Source organism: Hyperolius riggenbachi, chromosome 8, assembly GCF_040937935.1.
Source record: "Hyperolius riggenbachi isolate aHypRig1 chromosome 8, aHypRig1.pri, whole genome shotgun sequence".
Lineage (NCBI taxonomy): Eukaryota > Metazoa > Chordata > Amphibia > Anura > Hyperoliidae > Hyperolius > Hyperolius riggenbachi.
In genome coordinates, this window is record NC_090653.1 from 240,584,798 (window position 1) to 240,611,933 (window position 27,136).

At 46.5% G+C, this 27,136-nt stretch overlaps 1 protein-coding gene across 5 annotated transcripts in view; it reads right to left on the reverse strand.

The window, feature by feature from the left end:
- Positions 1–27,136, reverse strand: part of COL27A1 (collagen type XXVII alpha 1 chain) — a 728,465-nt gene that overhangs the window by 522,912 nt on the left and 178,417 nt on the right. For 2 of the 5 annotated variants that reach the window (XM_068248437.1, XM_068248438.1), the window contains one exon: positions 22,199–22,324. Coding sequence is in view for 3 of the 5 variants with exons in the window: in XM_068248433.1 (XP_068104534.1) it covers positions 3,091–3,143 (53 nt within the window). In the remaining 2 variants the exon portion in view is untranslated. Of the gene's footprint in view, positions 1–3,090; positions 3,414–21,354; positions 21,416–22,198; positions 22,325–27,136 lie in introns of those variants that run through there. The other 3 variants (XM_068248433.1, XM_068248434.1, XM_068248436.1) reach the window with 2 other exon arrangements.

The window sequence follows — 27,136 nt, forward strand, 5'->3', positions numbered from 1 at the left end:
TGCTGAAATACTTCACGTCAGAAAGTGAAAAAACAGAACACTTTGCAAAAGCGCTTTATAAAAATAACAGTGCGCAGGTAAGCGTCACTAAGCACTACTAATATTGCACAAAAAATCTGGCGTCAGCAATTTCGTTTTTATGTGTAAACAAAGCCTTATTCTGGGTCGGTGACTCGGAGGGTGCTAGACGCAGAGAATCAGCTAAACAGTCACAGAAGCCCCACTTATGAATGGAAGTCAAAATGGCTCCTTCCATATACCAATCTGTGACTTTTGGAGTTGATTTTTTTATACAAAAATATAGGTAGTGGCACTCAATTTCCATCAAAGTGCTATATTGGCTACAAAACTGTCACCTCAAACTAAACTGTCACTTCATTTCCAAGCGTAAAATGAACCTTGAAGGACCACTATTGTGAAAATGTAAACATTTAAGATATATGTGTACACATAATTGTAAGAAGTACATTTCTCCCAGATTAAAATGCACTATAAATTACTTTTTCCTATGTTGTTGTCGCTTGCAGTAGGCAGTAAAAAATATGACAGATCTGACTGGTTTTGGACTAGTTCATCTCCTTATTGGGGATTCTCAGCGTGTCATGTATTCTTTACAAACACACTCTAAGGAAAGAATATATACAAAGATGTCAGCCAGCCTCCCTAACTTGCTTGCACACTATTTTGGCAGTTGGACTCAACCACTGCTGTTCAGTAAGTGCTTTTAAGAAAAAATAAAGGTACCGGACAATTCCCTTTGAGGGTATTGACTAGTCCAAAACCCATCAGATCTTTCAGATTTTTACAACTTATTGTGACAGCAACATAGAAAAAAAGATCTAGTGCATTATACTCTGGAACAAATGTACATATTAAACATTTACATACATGTACATTGTACATTATTTTGCAATAGGGGTCCTTTAAAGGATACCCGAGGTGACAGGTGACATGATGAGATAGACACGTGTATGTGTAGTGCCTAGAACACAAATAACTATGCTGTGTTCCTTTTTTATTTTCTCTGTATGAAAGAGTTAAACATCAGGTATGTAACTGGCAGTTCCTGTCTTGGTCGGGACTTGGTCAGACTATAGCATAACCCCCACTGATAAGAAATTACAACTATAAAACACTTTGCTAGCAGAAAACAGCTTCTGAGAGCAGGAAAGAGATAAAAAGGGTCAATAGTTCATAGATTTTAGCTCTGGCATACTTCAATGAATGTGTCATTGAGAAAAAACAATAAAACAGTAAAAACTTAAAAAATAGATTTAAATATAAAATAAAACTGGAATATCTTAAAAAGTCATTTTTAGGGAAGGACAGATACAATTGTTTATTTTATTAGTTTATTTTCACCTCGGGTGTCCTTTTACCCTCAATATGCCTGGCAGCTCTACAGTATTCTTAACTGTAAACTGTTAACTGGTTCTTATTATCCTTAACTTCACCCTTCAGCCTCATCGTTCCTAACACTACACGTAAAACTTTATTGAGTGACAATAAATAACAGTGCCCAGATTATTGCTCCAAAATATTACTTTCATTTCACATTTCCTTCAAGCAGATTTAATATTCATTCTTTTATATTAAGCCCACCTCCATTAAATCAATGTAGAGCTACCCACTAACGTCTTTGCAAGCATTCGTCATGCAATGAGTTCCAGCGCTGCACTGACACTAGACAGATGCCAACTGCATTGTTACACATTCAAAGAATCCAGGACATCCCTGCTATCATTATGCACCAAGCCAGCAAGCTTGTCCCTTTTTACGATGTTGAATAAACCTATGAATGTGAGCAGTGTATGGTGCACCCCATGCAAACATTCTGCAAAAGACCACTCATTGGCCAGTAAATACAACACTACAGATCTGTTTGTAAGCACTTCCAGCCCTGCTCATGTCATGGCAAGAGCTCATCAATGTAGACGTTCATCCTGCAGAGTTTAAAGTTTACTCCAAAACCTTAGGAACCTTTCAACAGACCGTACAGTAAAACACTGGCAAGCTCTGTGTGTTATTAGGCGATCTCTGTCTATGACATGCCAAATCAGTCTCTGGAGTGTGCAGCAGAGACTAGACACCTACTAAATCAATGTGCATTAAATCAGTGCAGGACTGCCCTGTGACACCTCTGTCAGCAGTCAGTGTATGCATTGTATCCAGCACCAGCAGAGCACGGACGCTAGGCGGAAGCCTGTGCCCTGTCAAAATATGAAATCCATCAGATTGAGCAACCTCACTCATTGCGATTAAAGTAGCTTAGGCTAACAAGGTAGCTCAGCTGGATATACAAATCTATCACAATAAGCTACCTATCAGTTTGAGCTACCTATCGTCAAGTTCGCCAAATATGGCTGGTTAGGGTTAAACACAGGTAGAGTAACCATGTGAAGGATTACGATAAAGCATCAGGTGAGATGGGGGGGGGGGGGAGCGTTACCATAAGGCACCAAGTTTGTTGGGTTAGGGAATAGTCACTGGTAAGGGTTACATTATGCATTAGAGGTTAAGGTTAGGCACCAGACAAGGGGGTCAGGGAATAAACACCAGTTAATATGAGATCAGGTGGGTGCAGGATGAGCTAAGGCACTAGTAGGGGTTGTTAGGAATTGGAGGAAGGCACCAAGTGGGAGGTTGGGGGGGGGGGGGGGCTGCTAAGATTATACACCATACAGACAGATTTTGGCAACATAGTATAAACTGTTACAAAGTAGTTCAAAGTGAATGAAAACCTGCTTCACTATGACAGTTATCTGAATGAAGTGAGTGGTTCTACAATACTGCCAATCAGGGAGAGATAAAAACTCTCCCAGGACATCCCAGCCATCAATATATGCACCTAACCAACAGAGTTTTGCTCATTGCGATGCAGTGTTCTACTATAGATGCAGCCTGCAAAGCTTCCCTGTATGCATGTATGTAAGTATGCAGCCTACACAGAGTTTCCAGAGCACCATTCATCATCTATCTGCAGAGTACACAGAGATCCAGGACTGGTCCTGCAGCATTCTCCCTGCAGAGACCCCATCCCCGGTGCCTGTCACAGTCCGGACCCCCCTCCTTGTTGCAGGATCTACTCACCCCCTGGACGCGGCTGCTCTGAGTTTGGAGCCCGGGTCTGATACCGGCTCCATCACGGTTACTTCATTCTTCCGGCCGGGGGCTTTACGTCCATCGGAGTGAGAGCATCCCGTCCCAGCACCCTGCCGTGATCCCACATAAGACTGGTGCAAGTGGCAGTCACCCCCCTGGGACGCTACATGCACCTTGGGAGGGGGGCAGTGGGCAGGTCTGGGGTGAGCTGGGAGCCATGGCAGGCTGACCCCCGGCGGATCTCTCTGCGCCCCCTCTGCTTACTTTAGGGGGTCCCTGCCCAGGCTGCACACGGAGATTCCTCCCTGCTGGACCCGAGGCACAGGGAAAGGAAGGCTCTGGGAAATGAACTGCATATAAGGCTCCGGGTCTGTTCCCTCAGCGTCTCTGCTGCCCTCTAGCGACAGCGAGTAAATATTACATCAAGGGATTTATTCTAGCCAAAAACTTCTATCTGAGGGACCGAATTTTATAACTGACAGGATTCACTCAGCATACACCCCACCATTGGAAAACAAACCCTATGTATAAAAAACCTTTGGCACCAGTGGAACTGGCTTGTTCCAAATATTTTGTGTGGAACCCCCCCTGGAACAGACCTAGCACATCCCAATTCAGCTATGCCTAACCTTCCTGGCGTTCAATTTCTGTGAAAAAAAAGTGGTCTACAGAAATGGCAAACTAGGTGCAAATAATTCCGCCTTGCATGCAGATTTCATGCACATAGTATGCAGCTTAACTGGACCAACAGTAACTGAATCTGATTGGTCCAATTTCCTGCTGCATATAATTTAAATCTCATCGACAGACAAGACACAGAACATTTATTTTGCTTTACAACTGTTGGACTCAAAGCACCACTAGGACACACTCTATAGACAGTAGCAGCATTAAGGATACTTGCCCAAGTTCTCCTCACTAAATAGGTGCTGACTTACTGAACAGGAAGAGCCGAGATTCAAACCCTGGTCTCCTGTGTCAGGGACAGAGCCCTTAACCACTATCCAGCCATTAAGCAGCTCTATTTACTGCTTTATTGGTGTAAACAACAAAACCCAATAATTACCCTAACCATAACATCAATCCTATCTTAACAGAAAACCTAAATTGCTGTAAGGGCTTTCTGCATCTTAGCTGGAGCTGTTCTATTAGTCTCTTAACTAGCCATCCATCAAACACAGGATACACTTCATTTATGTACATGGCTCAGTCCAAATGGGCTACCCTCATATATGACTAATTTCCACATTACATCCTATTCTTTATCTATACTCTGCCAATGATCTCTTCCTCTCCTTCACCCTAATCCAACATACAGTATTTCTCACATGCCTCCTTCCTCCGCTTGAATTCCCTCCCTAAATAGGTGTCACAGTCGCAAGCCTCCGTAATGTTCAAATGCAGCCTAAAAGCTAACTTCTTCAGCTAAACACATCTTTTGACACATGCCACATTAGTTTGTTACCAACCCACCAATGCTCCCATCTAAATAATACATAAGGCACATGCTTTCCAAACTATAAACAGCTTACCACCTCTCCTTATGTCTTGTATCCACCTGTTTTTGCCATTGTTTCTTAGCATGGTACGGATGATGTTGGTGCAATCTATATCAGCCACTCCTAACCAAACTTTCCCCAATTCTTCTAAGCCCAGATCCCAGTAATACCCATCTGGATGAAAGGTCCAAGCAAGTGCTTTTTAGGTACAGCTCTTCACCCAACCAACCAGTGTTCCGATCCAGCTTCAGCCATGTTCTGGTTAGGCAATATGAGCATTTATCAATCACTCACAAGCTTTATAAACACCAGGAGGCCTATTTGCAAGTGAGGAAACAGTATCTATTGATGGATCCTTCTCTTTACTCATCTTTTTTCCAAATTGGTTTCATTTCTTTCCCCCAGCCTAATTTCTAAAGGAAAGAACAGATTTGTTTTTGAAGAAATGTTGAACAACCAGAATAAAAGCAGTGAGCTGACTTTGGGGTAACCTAAAAGTGGAGAGACTCACAAGTGGAGTAAAAAAGATTTATAAAAATGCTCGACTTTTCTCCATTCTTTACTACACCATTCTTCTCCACCGTTAAAGTGATTAAAAAGCTTTCTCCACGTTTTCCAGTGAAGAGATGGGTACCTCAATAAAATTAGTTTTGAAATGTTTAACCTTACAAAGTTGGAGGGTCACCTATTCCCAGCTTCATAAATGGACCCCCCAATATTACTAGTCAACATCAGGTGAATCAGGAGATCATGTTTAGCCAGCCTCATGCGGAAGAGCTAAAGTCTCTTTACAGCACACCTGAAATTAGAGGGACATGGAGGCTGCCATATGTACCGATATTTAATTTTAAACAATGAAAATTGCCTGGCTGTCCTGCTGATCCTTCCTCTGCCTCTAATGCTTTTAGCCACAGACCCTGAACAAGCATGCAGATCAGATGTTTCTGACTGAAGTCAGACTGGATCTGCCGCATGCTTGTTTAAGGTGTTGATTCAGAAACTATTGATGCATGAAAGATCAGTAGGAAGCCAGACAACTGGTATGCTATATAAAGAAATAAAAATGGCAACCTCCATATCTTTTCTGTTGTCCTTTAAAGTATACCTGACACAAGGGGGAGGGGGTGGAATTTATACATACCTGGGGCTTCCTCCAACCCCCTCCAGACTTACTGCTCCCTCGCCATCCTCCTCCGCCTCCTGGGTCTTCTGAAACTGGCCCCCAAAAGTCCTCTAGTCAACGCAGGTACAGTGCAGGCGCACACACTCTGCTGTCGGGCTCCTGTGACTGGGAACAGTGCTCTGCGGACTCGAGGACTTTCCTTGGGCAATTTTAGCCGAATTAGGAGGCGGAGGATGGCGGCGAGGCTGCGTTAAGCCTGGAGGGGGCTGGAGGAAGCCACAGGTACATATACATTTTTCTCCTTTTTCGCCTCAGGTTTACTTCAAGGTTTCATTGCTATCTGTGTCCGCAATGAAGGGGATTTTTCTCACTTTTTTACTTTGTACAAGTGTGAAACAGGAACTGGGGATTACAGAGAACCTGAAGCAAGTACAATTATTTAAAATAAACACATGAGGTAGCTGCAAATGAATATTACATACTAACCTCACCATCAGTTCCTCTCAGAAGCTCAGCATTTTCTTCTTACAGTGATCCCTTCCAGTTCTGACAAGATTTTGTCAGAACTGAAATATACCACTTGCTGTCAGTTATATATCAGCAGCTCTCAGTTACAACTGAATGTCCAGGTTTCCCTATGGCTCAAGTGGGTGATATTACAGTTTAACAGTGTGCTGACCAGGAAGCTGTTATGGGGTAATGGCCATTTTTAAAACAGAGGATGGAGAATTCCATTGATCGCAGTGGACAAATGGGACGCAGGAGAGAAAGAGATTGAGGAGTAGACTACATGGGAGGTAAGTATGACCTGTGTATGCTTATTTTGACTTTTTATTTTCAGTTCTGGTTCTCTTTAAAGGATGACTATAATGTAAAACTGTAAATAATGAAATGCATGCATATAAGTAAGTTTCCCTGTAAATTACTTTCTTCCTATGTAGCTGTCACGCATAGTAGGTAGTATAATGTGACAGCTCTGAACAAGGTATGGTCAATGAGAAGCTAATAATTCTCCGTTGATGCAAGATTATGCAAATATATGCAGGTTGAAATAAGATCTGATGAAGGCGCAGCGAGCCGAAACACACGTAATGATGTCATACGGCACTATGCCCCTCCCACTGCCTCGCAAGACGAGCCTCCAGGAAGATCGGAGACCGTGCTGCCGGCCACAGCGCATGTAGCATTGCCGCAGAGGAGTGTAGCGGTTGGCCTTACCGCTGACAGGCGCATTTTATCCATATATTTTGTAAGTACCCATTTTACTTTGCGCAATAAAGTTATACTGTTTGGTAATGTACTACGGAGCGCTCCTTTTTCATTTAGATACTCCTTCGGATGGCAGTGGTACAACCCAACTGTTAGAATATTGTGCAGTGCGCAAGCAGCCGTCTGTGTATACTTCCTTTCCAATGAGTGCTTGTGAAGAAAATCCAGGAAACTTTGAGAATCTCCTATTAAAAGGACCACTATCGCGAGAAAAGTAGGCGGGAAAAATCTGACAGAATTGACAGGGCCAGTCCATCTCTTCATGGGGGATTCTCACGGTTGTCTTTGTTTTCAACAGCATTCGGCTTTGTCAGATTTTAACTGCCTACTTTTAATTGACGTACTAGTTCAAAACCTGTTGGTGTGAGATTTAGAGCTGTCAAATGAATAGCTACTGTATGTGTACTGCTGAGCCTTCGATGTCAAGGCTCATACAGACAGCAGTAAGTACCTGACAGAGGTTCTGAATCTTCCCAACTGTTTTCAAAATTAAAAAAAAGAATGTTTTGGCTGGACTGTAGCTTCCAGCTCCCAAATATTTTTTTTTCTTCTTTCATAAATCAGCAGCAGTTATTGGTAACCAGGTTACATTAATTAACCACCAAAGCCCTATAAAAGCAGTGCCCAAAACTGGATGCCATTCAAGCCATGTGTAATTGCAGGTTTCCATCCTGCCCCATTTCGTCTTGTGGCCTCTGCAAACATGAATCCAAACCGGAGCCCAGATTTAACAGAAAATCAACTAAAAAGTGTAAAGTTTTACTTAAGACCCTCAATTTCTTTCCACTCTTGCAGCCAGAGCGTCGCCGAATAAAAAAAAGACGAAATGCCAGGCAAATGCTCCTTTTATTTAACAGGCATAGCTGTTCGGGGTGATGTGTACTTACAAATGTTTACTAATTAGACTTAGTTGAGATTTTGAACAGACAAGCGGGGAAGGGTTACAGAGGGGTGTACAGTTTGGCAAAGACTATAATATACACATCACCACTTTCTCCTCACACCGACAGGGAGTGCCATTAAAAGGACACCCGAGGCAAAAATAAACGAATGAAATAAACGATTGCATCTATCTTCCTTCTCCTAAAAATGACTTTTTTAAGATATTCCACAGTTTTATGTTTAAATCTACTTTTTAAAGTTCTGTTTTATTGTTTCTTTGCTCAATGACACATTCATTGAAGTATGCCAGAGCTAAAAATCTATGAACTATTGACCCTTTTTATCTCTTTCCTGCTCTCAGAAGTCATTTTCTGCTAGGAAAGTGTTTTATAATAGGGGTTTCTTATCACTGTAGTCGCTTCCTGTCTGAGTCAGGACTGAGTCAGCCACTTACATACCTGATATGTAACTCTTTCAGGCAGAGCAGAGAAAGAAAAAAAGTAACACAGCATAGTTATTAGTGTGTTTGGCACTGTACATACACATGTCTATCTCATCATGTCACCTCAGGTATCCTTTAAAGGACACCTGAAGTGAGAGGGATGTGGAGGCTGCCGTATTTGTTTCCTTTTAAACAATACTGGTTGCATGTCGTCCTGCTGATTACTCATGCAGCAGCAGTGTCTGAATCACACACCTGAAACAATCATGTGGTAAATTCAAGAAACATCTGCACTGCATGCTTGTTTTGGTCTATGGCTAAAAGTGATAAAGGCAGATGATCAGTAGGAAAGCCAGGCAATCTGCATTGTTTAAAAGGAAAAAAATATGGCAGTCTCCATATCCCTCTCACTTTAGGTGTCCAGACTGGAAGTGTGAAAGTAAACCCAAGGCGAACCTTGGCCAAAGAAACATTAAAGGAGTACTGTAGGGGGTAGGGGAAAAAAGAGTTGAACTTACCCGGGGCTTCTAACGGTCCCCCGCAGAACTTCCGGTTCACTTTTGGAATTAGCGACTTTAAAGTTAGAAAACCCCTGCGCCTGTGCGGCCACGCTCTGGCTCCCGCTGACGTCACCGGGAGCGTACTGCGCAGGTAGCAGAGCATACTGGGCCTGTGCAGTACACTTCCAGTGAAGTCAACAGGAGTGAGGATGCAGCTGTGCAGGCGCAGTGGTTTTCTGACTTTAAAGTCAAAAATTCCGGAAGTTACCGGCGTCGGGGACCAGATCATCAGCGAGTGGCTGCGCGGGCACAGGACGTCTGCGGGGACCATTAGTAGCCCCAGGTAAGTTCAACTCTCTTTCCCCCTACAGTACTCCTTTAACCAGTTAATGACAACGTAACTTATTAAAACGTCATGTTTGAGCCTGTTAACGGCAACAGGACGTTTTAATAAGTGCGCGCCGCTCCCTCCACTGTTTCCAACGGGACTCCGTGTTCCGGGATTGGGGAAGAGGACCGAGCGGTCCTCTACCCAATCACAATGCCTGGAATGAATGGACATGACCGCGATAAGTGGCCACGTCCATTCATAAAACAGGAAACAGTCACAGTGTAGTTAAATATAAAAAAAAACAAGTGAACACTTCCTATAAAATAGAGTGTTCACTAGCGCCCGTGTATGTAGGTATCCCGTGTCCGCCTTGCCCCTACCTCTGCTGCCCAGAACCCTCTTGAAGATCAGTGTCTGCACTCCTCTTTATGTGTATAAGCGTGTCCATACTGCGCCTACACAAGTATGGCTGCCCCTGCCTGGTAAGCCGGAGCTGCTCGTTCACTCGTTCACATAAAGAAATGACAATATGTGATAGACAGAAACACCTTTAGGCCTAGTCCAGACTACAAAATGCAATTGCTAAGCTCTCAGCAACCGCCATTTCAATTTTGCAAGGTAAGTGAAAATGATTTTTTTTTTTACACAAATTTAAAGTTCCGCTTTAAGGCATGGTCTTGTATTTGTCCCTTGTAGGCTTGTACCTTTTTCTCCAATGCAAAGTGGTGCAGTCCAAAGCAATCACTCATATTTCATCTATTCATGATTCCATGAACAGGATTTCTCATTGCTGTTAGTTCCGGTTATGGTTTCCATGCTGCCATCACTGCCTTTTAAATTAAATCTGTCTTCTGCCAAACTCTTCACAAACATAAGCAAAACATTGAAGCATAGACTCCGGCTTATAACCCGGAATGCTGCCCAAAATTGAAAAATAAGGATTAGTCTGTGATCTTTAGAACTTAGTCACACGAGTGTCATGCTTGTTTTCCCCAATGAGAGAGTGATGTTTTAGTGCCAGGAATACTGGCATAATGGTGGGGGTTAGTTAAAAACAGCCATGCCTCTCCTTGAGGAATGTGGGAGAGTGGCACAAGTGCCACGCCCCCTTCCAGAAGTCACCATGGTTGGCCGGGCTGCTGTGATGACATGTTGGCCCACCTCCTGAAGCTGACAGGGACCAAGATGAAAGCCTCAGAGTGACATCATCTCTGGAATTTTCCGAACTCTTGGGAGTATAAAGAGGAGGATTTCTGGAAGGACCGCCTTCAAGTTAGATAGGATTTAAAAGCACTTTTTTTCAACTATATACTCAGTACATATAGGAATAACTTTCTATCCCTCAAAGAGGAAAGAAATCCTACATAAAAACGCAAAACAGCTATGTCAGGCAGAGAAAACATTATGATAACTATCTAAGCGTGAGGATTCAGAGTCTGATTATAAATGCCCATTTGTGAAAAAAATCTCTATAGTGCACGATTAATTTCACACTTTAACGAGGCACTGTAGTGATGTATAGTAAATTTGCAGTAAATTATACAGGATAACTACTCTTATGGTAATTTTCCTGGTTTCAGCATCAGAAACAATTCCTCTATATAATGCTGTATATTGGTGTATAACCCCACCCACCAAGCAATATTTAACCTAGGCTGTTTAGCTGTGTGGAATTACCCCTCCCCCACCCCTCCGAGCACTCTGGGTGAAGAGGTATATAAACAAACATTCGGCAGCCCTGCACTTGACAGGACTAAAGATGCGTACACACGTCCAACTTTTTCGAACAACTTGTCCGACTTTACATTTGGGCGACTTGTAGCACAAGCAACAAGTCGTTCAGACGTCATGTACACACTGACCACCAAAGCGGCTGATATGCTAATTTATCTAAGTTAAATGTTGTTTAACCAACTTGATAATGAACAATGGACTGGATAGAACAATGGACTAGATTAAACGACTGATCAAATGACTTGTTGTTTGAACATCTATTCATCTATTAGTTGGGCAAATGACTAAAAGTCATTTGTACACGTGTGTACGGACCTAAAGCCGCATCTACTCGCGTAGATGTGGCTCCGATCCGGCGGCTCGATTAGCCGCCGGATTGCCTCTTCCGCGTCCCCGCTCTTGCCCGCCGCATCCCCGCTCGCCGCGCATGCGCCGGATTCGATTCCCCGCTCGTTCCCGCCGGCGCCGCTCATCTTCCGCTCGATTCCCTGCCATTGTCCCCTCGCAGGGAGCGAGCAGGGAATCGGCGGAAGCAAGATCCGTCCTGTCGGATCTTATCAATCGAGCCGCATCAGCGGCTCGATTGATAAGGAGGATCGGAGCCGCATCTACGCGTGTAGATGCGGCTTAACAGTCCTTTGAACGACAGTTGGTCCAACTGATCCGCAAAGTGTATCGGGCAAACCGGCTTTTATCAGTCGCTCTACTGCGCGTACACACATCCAACTTGTCATTCAAACAACAAGTCGGTCGACAAGTTGTTTGAAAAAGTTGGACGTGTGTACGTACCTTAAGATGTCGCCTCCTATAATACATTTCAGAATGCAAATTATGGTATAAATGAATATTGTACTAAAAAAAACTATTTTATTCATTACGTTATTTTCACTACAGGTACTCTTTAAGAAATATTACGCTAGAAGGGTAAGTGTTTTTGTACACTCACTCACACTGGTAAATTCAGCTTCTTAGCTCTGTGCTAAATTCAATGAATCATTTAAGAAATACAGACATTTTCCCAGTTCTAATTGACAGACTCTGCCCAGTCCTTGAACAAACTCCTCTTTGTTTAACCTCGGTGGAGATGATATTCTCTGTTGAAATACTCCCCCTGCCCGGCACACACGCTGTGGATTGGATATACAGGTGGATTGGAATACCAGGGCCTTCACTGCAGATTATTGGTGGGATTGCTGCTGGTTTATAATGGAAAGATGTTATTATCCTCTGCAGGTAATATCTATCTTCTGCTCAGCAATGCTTAGGGAATCTGATACTGCTGTGAGTGGACAATGACCATCTGTAGCCCGATGATACAGGGCAGAATTGGGGAGGTGTAGTATGTGCTTCTCATACACATACATTCATCAGCCCACAGTATATTATTATTATTATTTAGGATAGCGCCGACATGTTCCACAGCGTTATAAAGAGTATATAGTCATGTCTCTTAACTGTCCCTCAGAGGGGCTCACAATCAAATCTCTACCATAGTCATAGGTCCATCATAGTCTACAGCCAGTTTATAGGGGGAAGCCAGTTAACTTATCCGTATGTTTTTGGGATGTGGGAGAAAACTGGAGAGCCCGGAGGAAACCCACACGGACATGGGAAGAACATACAAACTCTGTGCAGATAGTGCCCTGGCTGGGAATCGAACCGGGGACCCAGCGCTGCAAGGCGAGAGTTGTAACCAATTAGACGCCATGTTTCTTTGATTTGTAGGTCACACTTGTAGAGATAGGATGGCTATAGACATGTTTATTTTTACAGCCAAGCACTGATTGAATCTGACAGGGATCTATTTCTCCCCAATATGTCAGATTGATCAACTTTCACTCAATTCTGGGCAATTTATCAGTCAAATGGTTGATCAGATGTGATGGAAAATCCCCATCCAAATTGTCAGTGAGTGGACTTGGTGGTAGAACGGATCACTGGTACCCGATCGGTTTTTGATCTGGGAGTGATAGATCATTGACTTTTATGGATAACTTTAGGCAGGGGGAACACTTGCCAAAATCGTGTGTGCTATTCCGCATAGCAAAAACGCATGTGAAAACGCAATCAAGTGTTCTCTATGGAGAATCGCATTATAAGTCGTAATAGTGAGATTTTCCGCATGTGGCAAAAAAAGCAGGTTGTGTGCCAGCACCTATTCAGTACATGCCCTTGGGCTAGACTCCCTAACATCGCTACTGCCTATAGAGCGCACCCTAGTGGCTGCAGCCATGAAACACTTTACTATAGCAAACTATATAGCAGCGATGGCTAACCTTGGCACTCCAGCTGTGGTAGAACTACAAGTCCCATGAGGCATTGCAATGCTCTGATAGCTCTAAGCATAACTTGGGGAGGCAGAAGCATGATGGGATTTGTAGTTTGGTCACAGCTGGAGTGCCAAGGTTAGCCATCATTGCTATATATAGTGAAAAATCAAACTTTCTCTTTCGTACTTCTAAGTGTGACCCCTGCCTTAGTTGTCAGAAGTGAGTTGATTTGCTAAGGTTAAAAGTTACGCTAGGATTAGGAAGTATAGAAAACCTAAAAACTAATCCTAGCACCAAAATGACTGTTACTAAAAAAATCTAGAGCATTGCTTACATGGCTCAGCCTTTATTTCATTGCTACAATCATCTGAGTTGCTTGGCAGGAAAAAAAAGGGGGGACACTGCAGACACAGGTTCCCAACATGCTGTGCAACACATAGAGGATCACACTGTTAAGCACTGGATAGGCAGGTTTACATTGCCGGACACGTACATGTTCACATTCCTCTACACTGCTAGGAGTTTTCACACAGCTCTGCAATGCAAATAAAGGCTGACTCTGATGTACAGTATAAATATGAGGGTCACCCTTTACAGAACTACAAATAGAGCTTCATATGGCGCTGCGTTCTATACCACTTTCACACTGCTCAACACTGCTCTACACATACACCTCTACGCTGCTTTGCGCATACACCTCCACATTGCTCTGCATACACACCTCCACACTGCTCTGCATACACACCTCCACACTGCTCTACACATACATCTTCACACTGCTCTGCATACACACCTCCACACTGCTCTACACATACATCTCCACACTGCTCTGCATACACACCTCCACACTGCTCTACATATACATTTCCACGTTGCTCTGCCTATACACCTCCACGCTGCTCTACATATACACCTCCACACTGCTCTACACATACACCTCCACACTGCTCTGTACATACACCTCCACACTGCTCTACACATACACCTCCACACTGCTCTACACATACACCTCCACACTGCTCTGTACATACACCTCCACACTGCTCTGTACATACACCTCCACACTGCTCTGTACATACACCTCCACACTGCTCTGTACATACACCTCCACACTGCTCTACACATACACCTCCACACTGCTCTACACATACACCTCCACACTGCTCTACACATACACCTCCACACTGCTCTACACATACACCTCCACACTGCTCTACACATACACCTCCACACTGCTCTGTACATACACCTCCACACTGCTCTGTACATACACCTCCACACTGCCACCTCCACACTGCTCTACACACTCACCTCCACACTGCTCTGCACACACACCTCCACACTGCTCTACACATACACCTCCACACTGCTTTGCGCATACATCTCCACACTGCTCTCCACACACACCTCCACACTGCTCTGTACATACACCTCCACACTGCTCTGTACATACACCTCCACACTGCTCTACACACACACCTCCACACTGCTCTACACATACACCTTCACACTGCTCTACACATACACCTCCACGCTGCTTTGCGCATACACCTCCACACTGCTCTGCTTACACACTCCACTGCTCTGCATATACACCTCCACTCTGTTCTGCCTATACACCTCCACACTGCTCTGCCTATACACCTCCACACTGCTCTGCCTATACACATCCACTCTGTTCTGCCTATACACATCCACTCTGTTCTGCCTATACACCTCCACACTGCTCTGCTTACACACCTCCACACTGCTCTACACATACATCTCCACACTGCTCTGCACATACACCTCCACACTGCTCTGCTTACGCACCTCCACACTGCTCTACACATACATCTCCACACTGCTCTACACATACACCTCTACACTGCTCTGCACATACACCTCCACACTGCTCTGCACATACACCTCTACACTGCTCCACACATACACATCCACTCTGTTCTGCCTATACACCTCCACACTGCTCTGCTTACACACCTCCACACTGCTCTACACATACACCTCCACACTGCTCTGTACATACACCTCCGCGCTGCTCTACACATACACCTCCACACTGCTCTACACATACACATCCACTCTGTTCTGCCTATACACCTCCACACTGCTCTGCTTACACACCTCCACACTGCTCTACACATACATCTCCACAGTGCTCTACACATACACCTCCACACTGCTTTGCACATACACCTCCACACTGCTCTCCATACACACCTCCACACTGCTCTGCACATACACCTCCACACTGTTCTGCACATACACCTCCACACTGCTCTACACATACACATCCACCCTGTTCTGCCTATACACCTCCACACTGCTCTACACATACATCTCCACACTACTCTACACATACACCTCCACACTGCTCTGTACATACACCTCCACGCTGCTCTACACATACACCTCCACGCTGCTTTGCGCATACACCTCCACACTGCTCTGCATACACACCTCCACACTGCTCTGCACATACACCTCCACACTGCTCTGCACATACACCTCCACACTGCTCTACACATAAACCTCCACGCTGCTTTGCGCATACACCTCCACACTGCTCTGCATACACACCTCCACACTGCTCTGCACGTACACCTCCACACTGCTCTGCACATACACCTCCACACTGCTCTGCACATACACCTCCACACTGCTCTACACATAAACCTCCACGCTGCTTTGCGCATACACCTCCACTCTGCTCTGCATACACACCTCCACACTGCTCTGCACGTACACCTCCACACTGCTCTGCACATACACCTCCACACTGCTCTACACATACACCCCTCCACACTGCTCTACACATACACACCTCCACACTGCTCTGCTTACACACCTCCACACTGCTCTGCTTACACACCTCCACACTGCTCTGCTTACACACCTCCACACTGCTCTGCTTACACACCTCCACACTGCTCTGCTTACACACCTCCACACTGCTCTGCGCATACACCTCCACACTGCTCTGCGCATACACCTCCACACTGCTCCGCACATACAAGTCCACACTGCTCTGCACAAACACTTCCACACTGCTCTGCACATACACCTCCACACTGCTCTGCACATACACCTCCACACTGCTCTGCACATACACCTCCACACTGCTCTGCACATACACCTCCACACTGCTCTGCTTACACACCTCCACACTGCTCTGCTTACACACCTCCACACTGCTCTGCCAATACACCTCCACACTGCTCTGCGCATACAACTCCACACCACTTTGCCTACATACCTCCACACTGCTATGCCTATACACCTCCACACTGCTCTACACATTCATCTCCACACTGCTCTGCGCATACACACCTCCACCCTGCTCTGCCTATACACCTCTACACTGCTCTGCCTATACACCTCCACACTGCTCTACACATACACCTCCATAGTGCTCTACACATACACCTCCACAGTGCTCTACACATACACCTCCACAGTGCTCTACACATACACCTCCACACTGCTCTGTACATACACCTCCACACTGCTCTACACATACACCTCCATAGTGCTCTACACATACACCTCCACAGTGCTCTACACATACACCTCCACAGTGCTCTACACATACACCTCCACAGTGCTCTACACATACAACTCCACACTGCTCTGCACATACAACACTGCTCTACACATACACCTCCATAGCGCTCTACACATACACCTCCACAGTGTTCTACACATACACCACATACACCTCCACACTGCTCTGCACATACAACTCCACACTGTTCTGCCTATACACCTCCACACTGCTCTGTACATACACCTTCACAGTGCTCTACACATACACCTCCACACTGCTTTGTACATACACCTCCACAGTGCTCTACACATACACCTCCACAGTGCTCTACACATACAACTCCACACTGCTCTGCACATACAACACTGCTCTACACATACACCTCCATAGCGCTCTACACATACACCTCCACAGTGTTCTACACATACACCTCCACACTGCTCTACACACCACACTGCTCTACAAAATAACCTTCACACTGCTCTACACATACACCTCCACACTGCCCTTACACATACACCTCCGCACTGCTCTGCACATTCACCTCCACACTGCTCTGCACATACATACAGTTCCACACTGCTATGCACTTACAGCTTCTCACTGCTCTACACCTACAGGTCAGCAGGGCAGTGCACATACATATAGTTCCACACTGCTGTGTGCATACAAGCAGCTATATAGAGCTCAGCTCTGCACATGAATACAACTCCCCAATACTCAGCACATGCATATACTTCCACACTGCTCTGCACACACTGGTCCACACTGTTCTGCACTCTACACAAAAGTTCACCCTTCTCTGCACCAAGCATACAAGCTCACACTGTTCGCAGGGTCCCATTGCTGTGCACATACAGGTTCACCTTGCTCTGTACCATACAAATAGAGTCACAATCAAAATGCTCTGCATTTCATATGTATGTTCACACTGCATTGCACTATTCAGGTTGCAAATGCTCTGCACAGTATACCCAGACTCTTACTGTTCTGCTTTGGAGAAGTTCACACTGCTCTGCATCATGCATGCAAGTGACAATTCTCCTCACTGCTGTGGCACTGTATATACAGCGTCACACCCCTTTACACTGCTGCTTCACTGTACATAAAGGGTCACACCCCTCTACACTGCAACTGCACTGTAGATACAAGGTCACACTGCTCTGCCGTGTACATAGAGGGTCACACTCCTCTGCTTTGCTACTACACTGCACATACAGTATAGGTTGCACCACTCTGCACTCCTCTGCACATACAGTGTGACAGTTATCAACACTTCAACTGCATTGCACAATACAGGGTCACACGGTTCTATACTGCTACTGTACTGTATATATATATATATATATAGGGTTAGACCACTCTACACTACTACTACTGTGCAGGATTCCCACTCCTCTGCAAATACATGGTCACTTTGCCCCACACAGCACCTACAGGGTCACACTGCTCAGCTCTGTACCTGCAGAGTCACTCTGCACTGTACCTTAAAAAAATCACTCTGCTGTGCACTGTATATGCAGGGTCATACAAGTCTGCACTGTACCCACAGAGGCACACTGCTCTGCACTGTACCTAGGGTAGTCTTGCACTGCATCTACAGCACTGCACTGCTACAGCACTGTGCATAGAGAGTCACACTGCCCTACTGTGCATTCACAGTCACTCTGCACTGTACCAACGATAACCTTTCTCTGCACTACATCTACAGGCTCACACTGCTCCACACAGCACCTACAGAGGGACACTGCTCTCCTCTGCACTGCACCCGCACAGTCACTCCGCATTGCACCTAGAGGTCACTCTGCTGTGCACTGCATATGCACCATACTCTGCAATGTACCAATAGAGGTAAACTGCTGTGCACTGTACCTCAGGGCACCTTGCTCTGCATCTACAGGCTCACACTGCTTTGTTACAGCACTGTGCATACAGGATCACACTGCTCTACTCTCCACTGCACTCAGACACTCTGCTATGCACCTGTATGGTCACAATGCTCTCCGCTAGATCTACAGGCTCACACTGCTCTGCACTGCTACAGCACTGTATATACAGGGTCACACTGCTCTGCACTGCTACAGCACTGTATATACAGGGTCACACTGCTCTGCACTGCTACAGCACTGTATATACAGGGTCACACTGCTCTGCACTGGTACAGCACTGTATATACAGGGTCACACTGCTCTGCACTGCTACAGCACTGTATATACAGGGTCACACTGCTCTGCACTGCTACAGCACTGTATATACAGGGTCACACTGCTCTGCACTGCTACAGCACTATATACAGGCTCACACTGCTCTGCACTGCTACAGCACTGTATATACAGGGTCACACTGCTCTGCACTGCTTCAGCACTGTATATACAGGGTCACACTGCTCTGCACTGCTACAGCACTATATACAGGCTCACACTGCTCTGCACTGCTACAGCACTGTATATACAGGGTCACACTGCTCTGCACTGCTACAGCACTGTATATACAGGCTCACACTGCTCTGCACTGCTACAGCACTGTATATACAGGGTCACACTGCCCTGCACTGGTACAGCACTGTATATACAGGGTCACACCGCTCTGCACTGCACTCTGAGTCACTCTGCTCTGCACCTAACTAGTGGGTCATGCTGCTCTGCATTACAACTGTCCCATGCCTACAGACTCACTGCTCTGTACCTACAATGTCACATTTCTGTACATACTACGCACAAACAGGGTCACTGTGCTCTGCACATAGAGGTATATGGTACACACAGACTGGTTCACAATGCTTCACTGTGTGGTTCACTATACCTATACACATTCATTAGTCTGCATTACACATACAGATGCGTTCACAGCGCTTACGTTGCTCTTATAGAAGCTCAAACTACTTCACATAACTTTCCTGTACACTCTGACACAGCCAATATACATACTCTGAAACCTTAAACCCAGTGATGTGCCAATCAGTGCTCTGCCAGTCTGCTTTCCTCATTCCCCGTCCACAGGAGCAGCCTATGACATGCCGAAAGCCCCCTGTAGGTGCTGGATGTGCTTTCTCTCCTCCGCAGACCTCATGCAATGGGGGAACAGTAACACATGTTACAGGTCAGTGTCCGGATCAATCGCCAGACAGCCTGAGATCTGTCTGCACCGCAGCAGAACAGACAGCATATTCTGTAACACAAGGCTGCCAGGTTTATTGCCCTGGGAACCATATTCCTGCAGCCCAAACTCCACACTTAAAGGCTCTCTTCCGTAGAATTCTTGGGTAATCCATTTTTCAGCTGTACTCCACAAACAAGAAGCACTCGCCACTTCTGGGATGGATATTTTTAAGATCCAAACAAAGAAAATCAAGCATGCCGTATGTACTATGTCAACAGGCAATCGTCACCGACCACAGATCATCGGTTCGTGCAAGGACATGGAAAAGCCAAACGCGGTCACACAGCCATTCTGAACATCATATCCCACAATTCCCAGAAACAGCAGACGAAAGCCGTTCATTGGACAATGCTGACCCTATCACTGATCTAGTGAGTTATATAGTCAAGTGGAATCCTTGCCTTTATGTGGCGCTTGTCTTTTTTGTTTTTTTCATTGTTTTTAATTATAAGAAAATAGAGGAGCATGCTTAAAAAAAACATCATTCAAGCTTCAGTCAGCTGAAAGTCTCTGCAACTACTACTACTTACTAAGGGATGTGCTTTTATAGAAGTCATCGTATCCCTTGCAAGATCATACAAACCCAAGGAAAGAGCTCTTTGCTTATTATTATTATTATTATTATTCAGTCCAATAATAAGTGTGTGTGTGGGGGAGGGGGAAGGGGGGGTTAGGGCTATACATAAGCATATCAAGTCAGAATCCATAGAATCCCTTGACAGCCATCACTGCTCTGCACCTGCAGACCTGTTCTAATTACGTAACGGCCACATCATCACGTAACACGTCACGTGACAGAAAATGCCACTGATAAGCAGTCAGCATCCTCGTGATGATCAAAAAGGCAGCCCACTGCAAAGGCGTACTTACAGTCTTAGGGTGCTATGAGGCCCCAATCAACAACAAAGTATACCAGCAACAACAAAGTACAACACAAGCTGCTACACTGCGCTTGTACTTACACTGCACTGTTACACTGTGCTTACACTAAACAAGCTAGAGTCTGACTGATCTCTCTGTTCGAACCAACTGCTTTCAAACTGCTCCCACTGTTTCTAGTGTTGCAGGCTTAATATAACAGAGTACCCAAGCAGCTCGGGGTGACCCAAACCATTAGGAAGGTATGGGGACTAAGAGAGACCGAAAAGCACTAGCTCTCTTTCTTCTGCTGAATTAGTTGTAGCATCTGCCAGCACTGAGTACAGGAGTAGGGACTGCTAATGACTCATTCTGGCAATTTAATCAATGGCAGTGATAAGCTTGTATTTTAGAACAGAAGCAAAACCCATAATACAAGAACATTGCGTAATTGATCAGCGCTTTATTTTAAGTTATGTTAAGCACACTTAAGTATAAGTACACTAACTCTTGACAAAACATTAGAACACACACATTAATCTGCCGCCGTCCAAGGCAATCGAATAACGACTTATATTACACCACAGAAGTAGCTACGAAAACGACTTAGTTGCAGCAGTTCCATCAATGACACTTACTTGGTGGCTTGGTGAGAAGTGCAATCTCTCCTTCCAACCCCTAAATTCATTTGTATGCATTTGTCCCAGCAGCTAGGCTCTTGCTTCTTTTCCTTTGGATTTGGGGGGGTAGCTGGCTTGCCTGTTATTGTTTTTATTGTTGGATGGCTTTTTTAGACTGACTCCTGCTTAGAGAGTCGGAATGCGCCGCGAGTCTCCTGGGTCATTGGAGAGGCAGGTCCAGCCGATGGTGGAGGATGAGAAGGTCCTGAAGCAAGCAATTATACGCCTGCACTGCTCTTTAACTAGGCTGCTGTACCTAAGTGGTAGGTTTGCTGGATGCTCATTTGACACAGCAAGGCACGAGGGGGAAAAAAAAAAGTAAAAAAAAAAAAGAAACACACACACACACTCACTCTTTGAAGAGCCTGTCATAGAGGCACATGAAGACGCGGGGTCTCATAAACCTACCCTTGTCCTTTTAAATAGATGCAGTCAGTATGAGAGGAACCTTTTTTTAAAATCCCAGGTATCTGGTTTCAATGCAAACATTTAACTAATAAGCAAAAATCCTGCCTCCGAAAAGGGAGGGTCCTTGCGGCATTCGGGAATACAAGGGGGACCAGTGTCTGTGGACAGAAGCAGCTAACATCAAGGCAAATAGGTTCAGGGGATATTCAAAGACAAAAACCTACCGTAACAACAGTACAGAAGGGAAACAGATTCCTCTGGGAATAGAGATGGAGGGGGGGGGGGGGGGGGGGTCTGCTATAATTACAGGGGTACAGTACACTGAAGAGAATGCATAGGTTACCACAGCAGATTCCTGCTCACAAATAAACCTTGAGGACGGAGGAATGTTTACCTGGTTAGCAGCGATTTAGGCAGACTTCCGCCTGGCACACAAGCGCTCTGTGCGGAGGATGAGAGTTGTAGTTAGAGGATGCCAGGGAATATTCCCTTTTGCTTTCTAGACAGCAGAAGTGACCACCTAAATATGAGAAAAAAGAGAACACAGTATTTAGGTTACTATGCAATGCAATGCCAATCTGCCCATCTGCACACCACAAATTACATAATACAGAAAAGGTTTATGTCACATTGACTGCTATAAATGCTGGGGTTTTTCCCCCCATTTTACTAAAGGCAGAATGTTAGGTTTTCAGGTAAAATATAACAGTCTATGGAGCTGACAATGCTTTTCTGTTTAATTATCCCACGTTACTTATTAACTCACCATGTATCTCTCCTTAAAGGATTTAAAGTGAACCTAAAGTAAAAAAACAAAACAGTTTAACTTACCTGGTGTCTTCTACCAGCCCCCTGCACCCAACGTGGACCCGCGCCATCACTGCGCAATGCTCCAGTCCCCTGCAGCGCCCCTCTTTCAGCCGGGGGCGAATAGGTGATTTGACGGCCACTTCGATTGCTCTCCAGTCGCCGGGAGCGTTCTGCACATGTGCAGTAGAGATTTTCCCGTACTGTGCATGCGCAGGCCCATCCACTTGAGCGCAATCAGGAGGTGCGCATACCGGGCTGCACATCTACTGAAGATGAAAGAAGGGCGCAGCGGGTGACAGGAACTTTGCGGAGTGACGGCACCGGCACAGGACGGTATAACTGTTTGTTTGTTTTTTGCTGTAGGTTTCCTTTAAATTGTGATTTATCTCTTTTTATCTAACTTAACTCATGATTTATCTTTCCTTATTTGACTAACTCACAATTTATCTCTACTTATCCGATTGCAACCAATTTGCAATCTCGAGCCAAAATTGGTCACATTAATTGGTCAGACATGCTGCAAGATGTAGAGCGACTTGCTTGATCAGGTGCACCGCGCACCTGATTAAGCAAGTCGCGCTACATCTTGCAGCATGTCTGACCAATTAATGCGACCAATTTTGGCTCGAGATTGCAAATTGGTTGCAATCGGATAAGTAGAGATAATTTGTGAGTTAGTCAAATAATAATAATGGCTGAGTGATGAATGCAACAAAACCCCCGACGACGCCCCCCATGTTCATTGTGCCCCGCAAAATCCAGCGCACAATACATTACCTGTCCGAGTCAGGAGCTTGTCGTCTGCTGCCTACGGACGCTGTTCTTTGTTCATCCACGTGGTTGCCAGAGTAACATGGACGTGTGTGATGTCACACTTGTGCCCACGTGTCCGCCAGCTGGGGGGAAGTCGCACCTCGTTTATAATGCGCAATGCGATTTTTCGCCTATAATGCGATTGTTCGAAAATCCCACTGAACCAAGGATAAACAGACACTAAAGGTGAAAAACAAATAAGCTTTGTGAATGAATCCCTTGGTTTGTAAAGCCTACCCCCAGAAGGGCTGTTAGCCACAAAGATCAGTGGCACGTGCCCCAGATCTATCGTTGGGCGCCCCGGATGTCCCCCAGGCAGAGTCAGCTGTGGTGCCTCAATGGTGGGCATGCTGGGAGCTGTGGTGCATCAATTGGGGTATGCTGGGTGCTGTGGTGCCTCCGTGAGGGCATACTGGGTACTGTGGTGTCATGCTGGGCACTGTGATGCCTTTATGGGGGCATGCAGGGAGCTGTGGTTCTTCAATAGAGGCATGCTAGGAGTAGTGGTGCCTCAGTGAGAGGCCCGTGGGAGCATGGGAGGGGGTCCACTAGAAGGTCAGGGAATGCTATGGGGGGATTGCCAGATAACCTGGCAGCAGGCCAGCCCGCCCAGCAGAAAGCCAGACTAGCCAGCACAGAAGTCAGGTAACTCTGCCTAGTTATGTTTATGTGACACTGCCTATTTATGTGATATGCTGCACTTTGGGGGAGGGGGGGGGGTTGTATTAATGGAGAGGGAGCTTCATCCAACATTTTGCTGGGCAGACTTTAGACTGCTATTAAGTTCATGTAAATTTGGCTCCACCCATAACCACATCCACATTCTGGTGCGTGGACACACCCATTTTCTGGCTGGAGTGCCCAAAAGTGGCCAGGATCTCTTAGGAGTCTAGTAATGCCCCTGATCCCCAGGCATGAGGGGTTTACTAGTCCTGTGCAGCACTTAGCGGCAGAGATTGGTTCAGTCTGTATATAAGTGCCTCCATCAGCTGATGTGAAATAGCTAAGTTATAAAGTCAGAAGTCTCACCCCCAGCAGGCTGCTATCTTATCAGGTAGTTCAATTCTGTGCCCGATCCCCTCTCAGCATCTCATTAGCATAGCTGGGCAGCACGGTGGCGTAGTGGTTAGCGCTCTCGCCTTGCAGCGCTGGGTCTCTGGTTCGAATCCCAGCCAGGTCACCATCTGCAAGGAGTTTGTATGTTCTCCCCGTGTCTGCATGGGCTTCCTCCGGGCACTCCTGTTTCCTCCCACATCCCAAAAACATAAAGATAAGTTAACTGGCTTCCCCCTAAATTAGTCCTAGACTACAATACATACACGTGAACGATACATACATAGACATATGACTATGGCAGGGAATAGATTGTGAGCCCCACAGAGGGACAGTTAGAGACAAGACACTCCGTACAGAGCTGCGTAATATGTCAGCGCTCAGAGATGTGCAGAGGGCCCTTAAGTGGGGGGGTGCTCAAATTTAAAAAAGGGGCCTCGTCCTCCCCCCCCCCCCAAAAAAAAATGCACAGTAGTACCTACAAGTGTTGGGGGACCTTCCCTGCCCTGCAGTGACATGTGACCTTCACCCCAACGCCCACCACCACCGCTCTTTATCTGTCCCAAACTATCCCCGAGCAACTCTGCTTGACACATACATTAATGGCCCATACTCACGGGCTACATTTGTGGCCTGTCGCCAGCACACGTGAGCGTGTGCGCGACAGGCCGGCGACAGCTTCTCGCCAGGTCCCTCCGCGTACACACGCGGAAGAGGGATCAGCTGTGCGACGGAAGCTGTCGCCGACGTTCCTCTCCCTCGCCGGAAGCGCCCTAGATTTTCAATTATGTTGCTGTCGCTAGCCCGCATACTCACGCGGACTAGCGACAGTTGCGGCAAAGTTGCGGCGACAACTATTGCCGGGCGATTGACTGCGCCAATCGCCTGGCGACAGCAGCGGCGAGCGACGGTTTGGGGTGCGTGCCCGTGTTGCTCCTCATACTCACGGGCGACCTGTCGCCGCAACACGCGCGCGCCGCGTGTTGTGGCGACAATTGTAGCCCGTGAGTATGGGCCATTAGTCACAGAGGTGCTGGCTGCATTCAATGGTGTGGAGTCAGTCAGACCTGTCACCAGTAGCTGCAAGGTTCCCCCTCCTCGTTTCTGAGCCCCCCCACGCGCCTGTCGGCGCTATATAAATACTTAAATTAAATAAGTACATTTGTAAAAGCTAGCTTAAAGAGAGCCCGAGGTGAGCTTGACAAAATAATAAAAAAAAGTAGGCTACCTGATCCGGGGGGCTGAGTGGATCAGGTAGCCGCAAAAACTGCCGCTCCCATGGGCCGCAAGGGCCTACTTCCACTTTTGTGACCTCTGGGTCATGACGCTGCACGGAGAGACTGTGTGTCTCTCACAGAATGCAGGGAGGCGGGGTAGCAGCAGGGGGTGCAGCCAGGGAGAGAGAGCTGCCCAATGGTAGCTCTGGAAACCCTGCCTTTGGTGGGCGTTTTGAACAGGGAATCCCTGTCCCTGTGTTCACCTCCTCGACAAATATTGTTGCTAATCTCGGGGGGCTATAGCACAGTGGTGGGGAGGGGGGGGCAGAGAGTGGTGGTGTGGGGACACAGAGGCACGTCATAAGGCAGAGAAAATGCCTCTGTGTCCCATCTGCCCACCTTGGGTTCTCTTTAAGGACCGGGCTTGTTTTCTTAGGTCTGTGCTGCGTTGGCTCTCCAGCCCGCAGCACAGATCGTGTGGCAGCCAGGGCGACCAGACTTCCCCCTTTTTTCCCCACTAAGGGGATGTCCTGCTGGGGGGGTCTGATCGCCGAAGGCTATGTGTGACAAGCAGGGGGGGGGGGGGGGGCTCCTCAAAGCCCCCCTCCGCAGTGATTTCCGCCCTCCCTCTCCTCCCCTCCCTCTCCCTCTCGCTGTGGGCTGCACAGGACTATCAGATGCCGGCAATCCCCGGCCAATCAGAGGCCGGGGATCGCCGATCTCCTTTACGGCGCTGCTATCGGCGTTAGGCGGTCGTTAAGTGGGTGCTGATACATCAGATCGACCAAGAGACAGATCTCTCTCTGATCGAATAGATCTGTTGCCTGCCCATATACCGTAGGCCGATTTCCGATCAATTTCAACATGAAATCTGTCTGGAATCTGTCCCCCATAATGTAAAACGTGCCCCCTGCTGCCCCTTGCAGTATACTTACTGTTGTTGGCTCCATCCTTCGTTCACGTACATGCGCCCCACGTGGTTGCCGTGTAACATGGGTGCGTGTGTGACGTCACACACACGCCCACGTATACGCTGGCAACCACGTGGGGCACATGTATGTGGATGATGGATGGAGCGCAGAGCCAGCGGCAGTCACCAACAGGTAAAGTATACTGCACGGGGCACATTTTACACTGGGGGGGCCCAGTGCCGCGTGTTCCGTCACGTTTGTCGCTCATCCCAATATCGCCGATTGAGCCTGTCGGCTCTCCATCTTGCACAGTGTCGGACTGGGAGGTGGAAAAGCTGAGGAAAACCACCTGCTGGCCAAGCAGCAGTAACCCTGTGTTATCACTCCCAATAGAAACCTGTAGCAAGTCTTCACTGTGAGCAGCAACACATGATTACTGCTGCTTGGCCAGCAAGTGGATCTCCTCAGCTTTTCAAACTCCCAGTCCGGCACTGATCTTGCAGCATGTCTGATTGATCGATACATGGG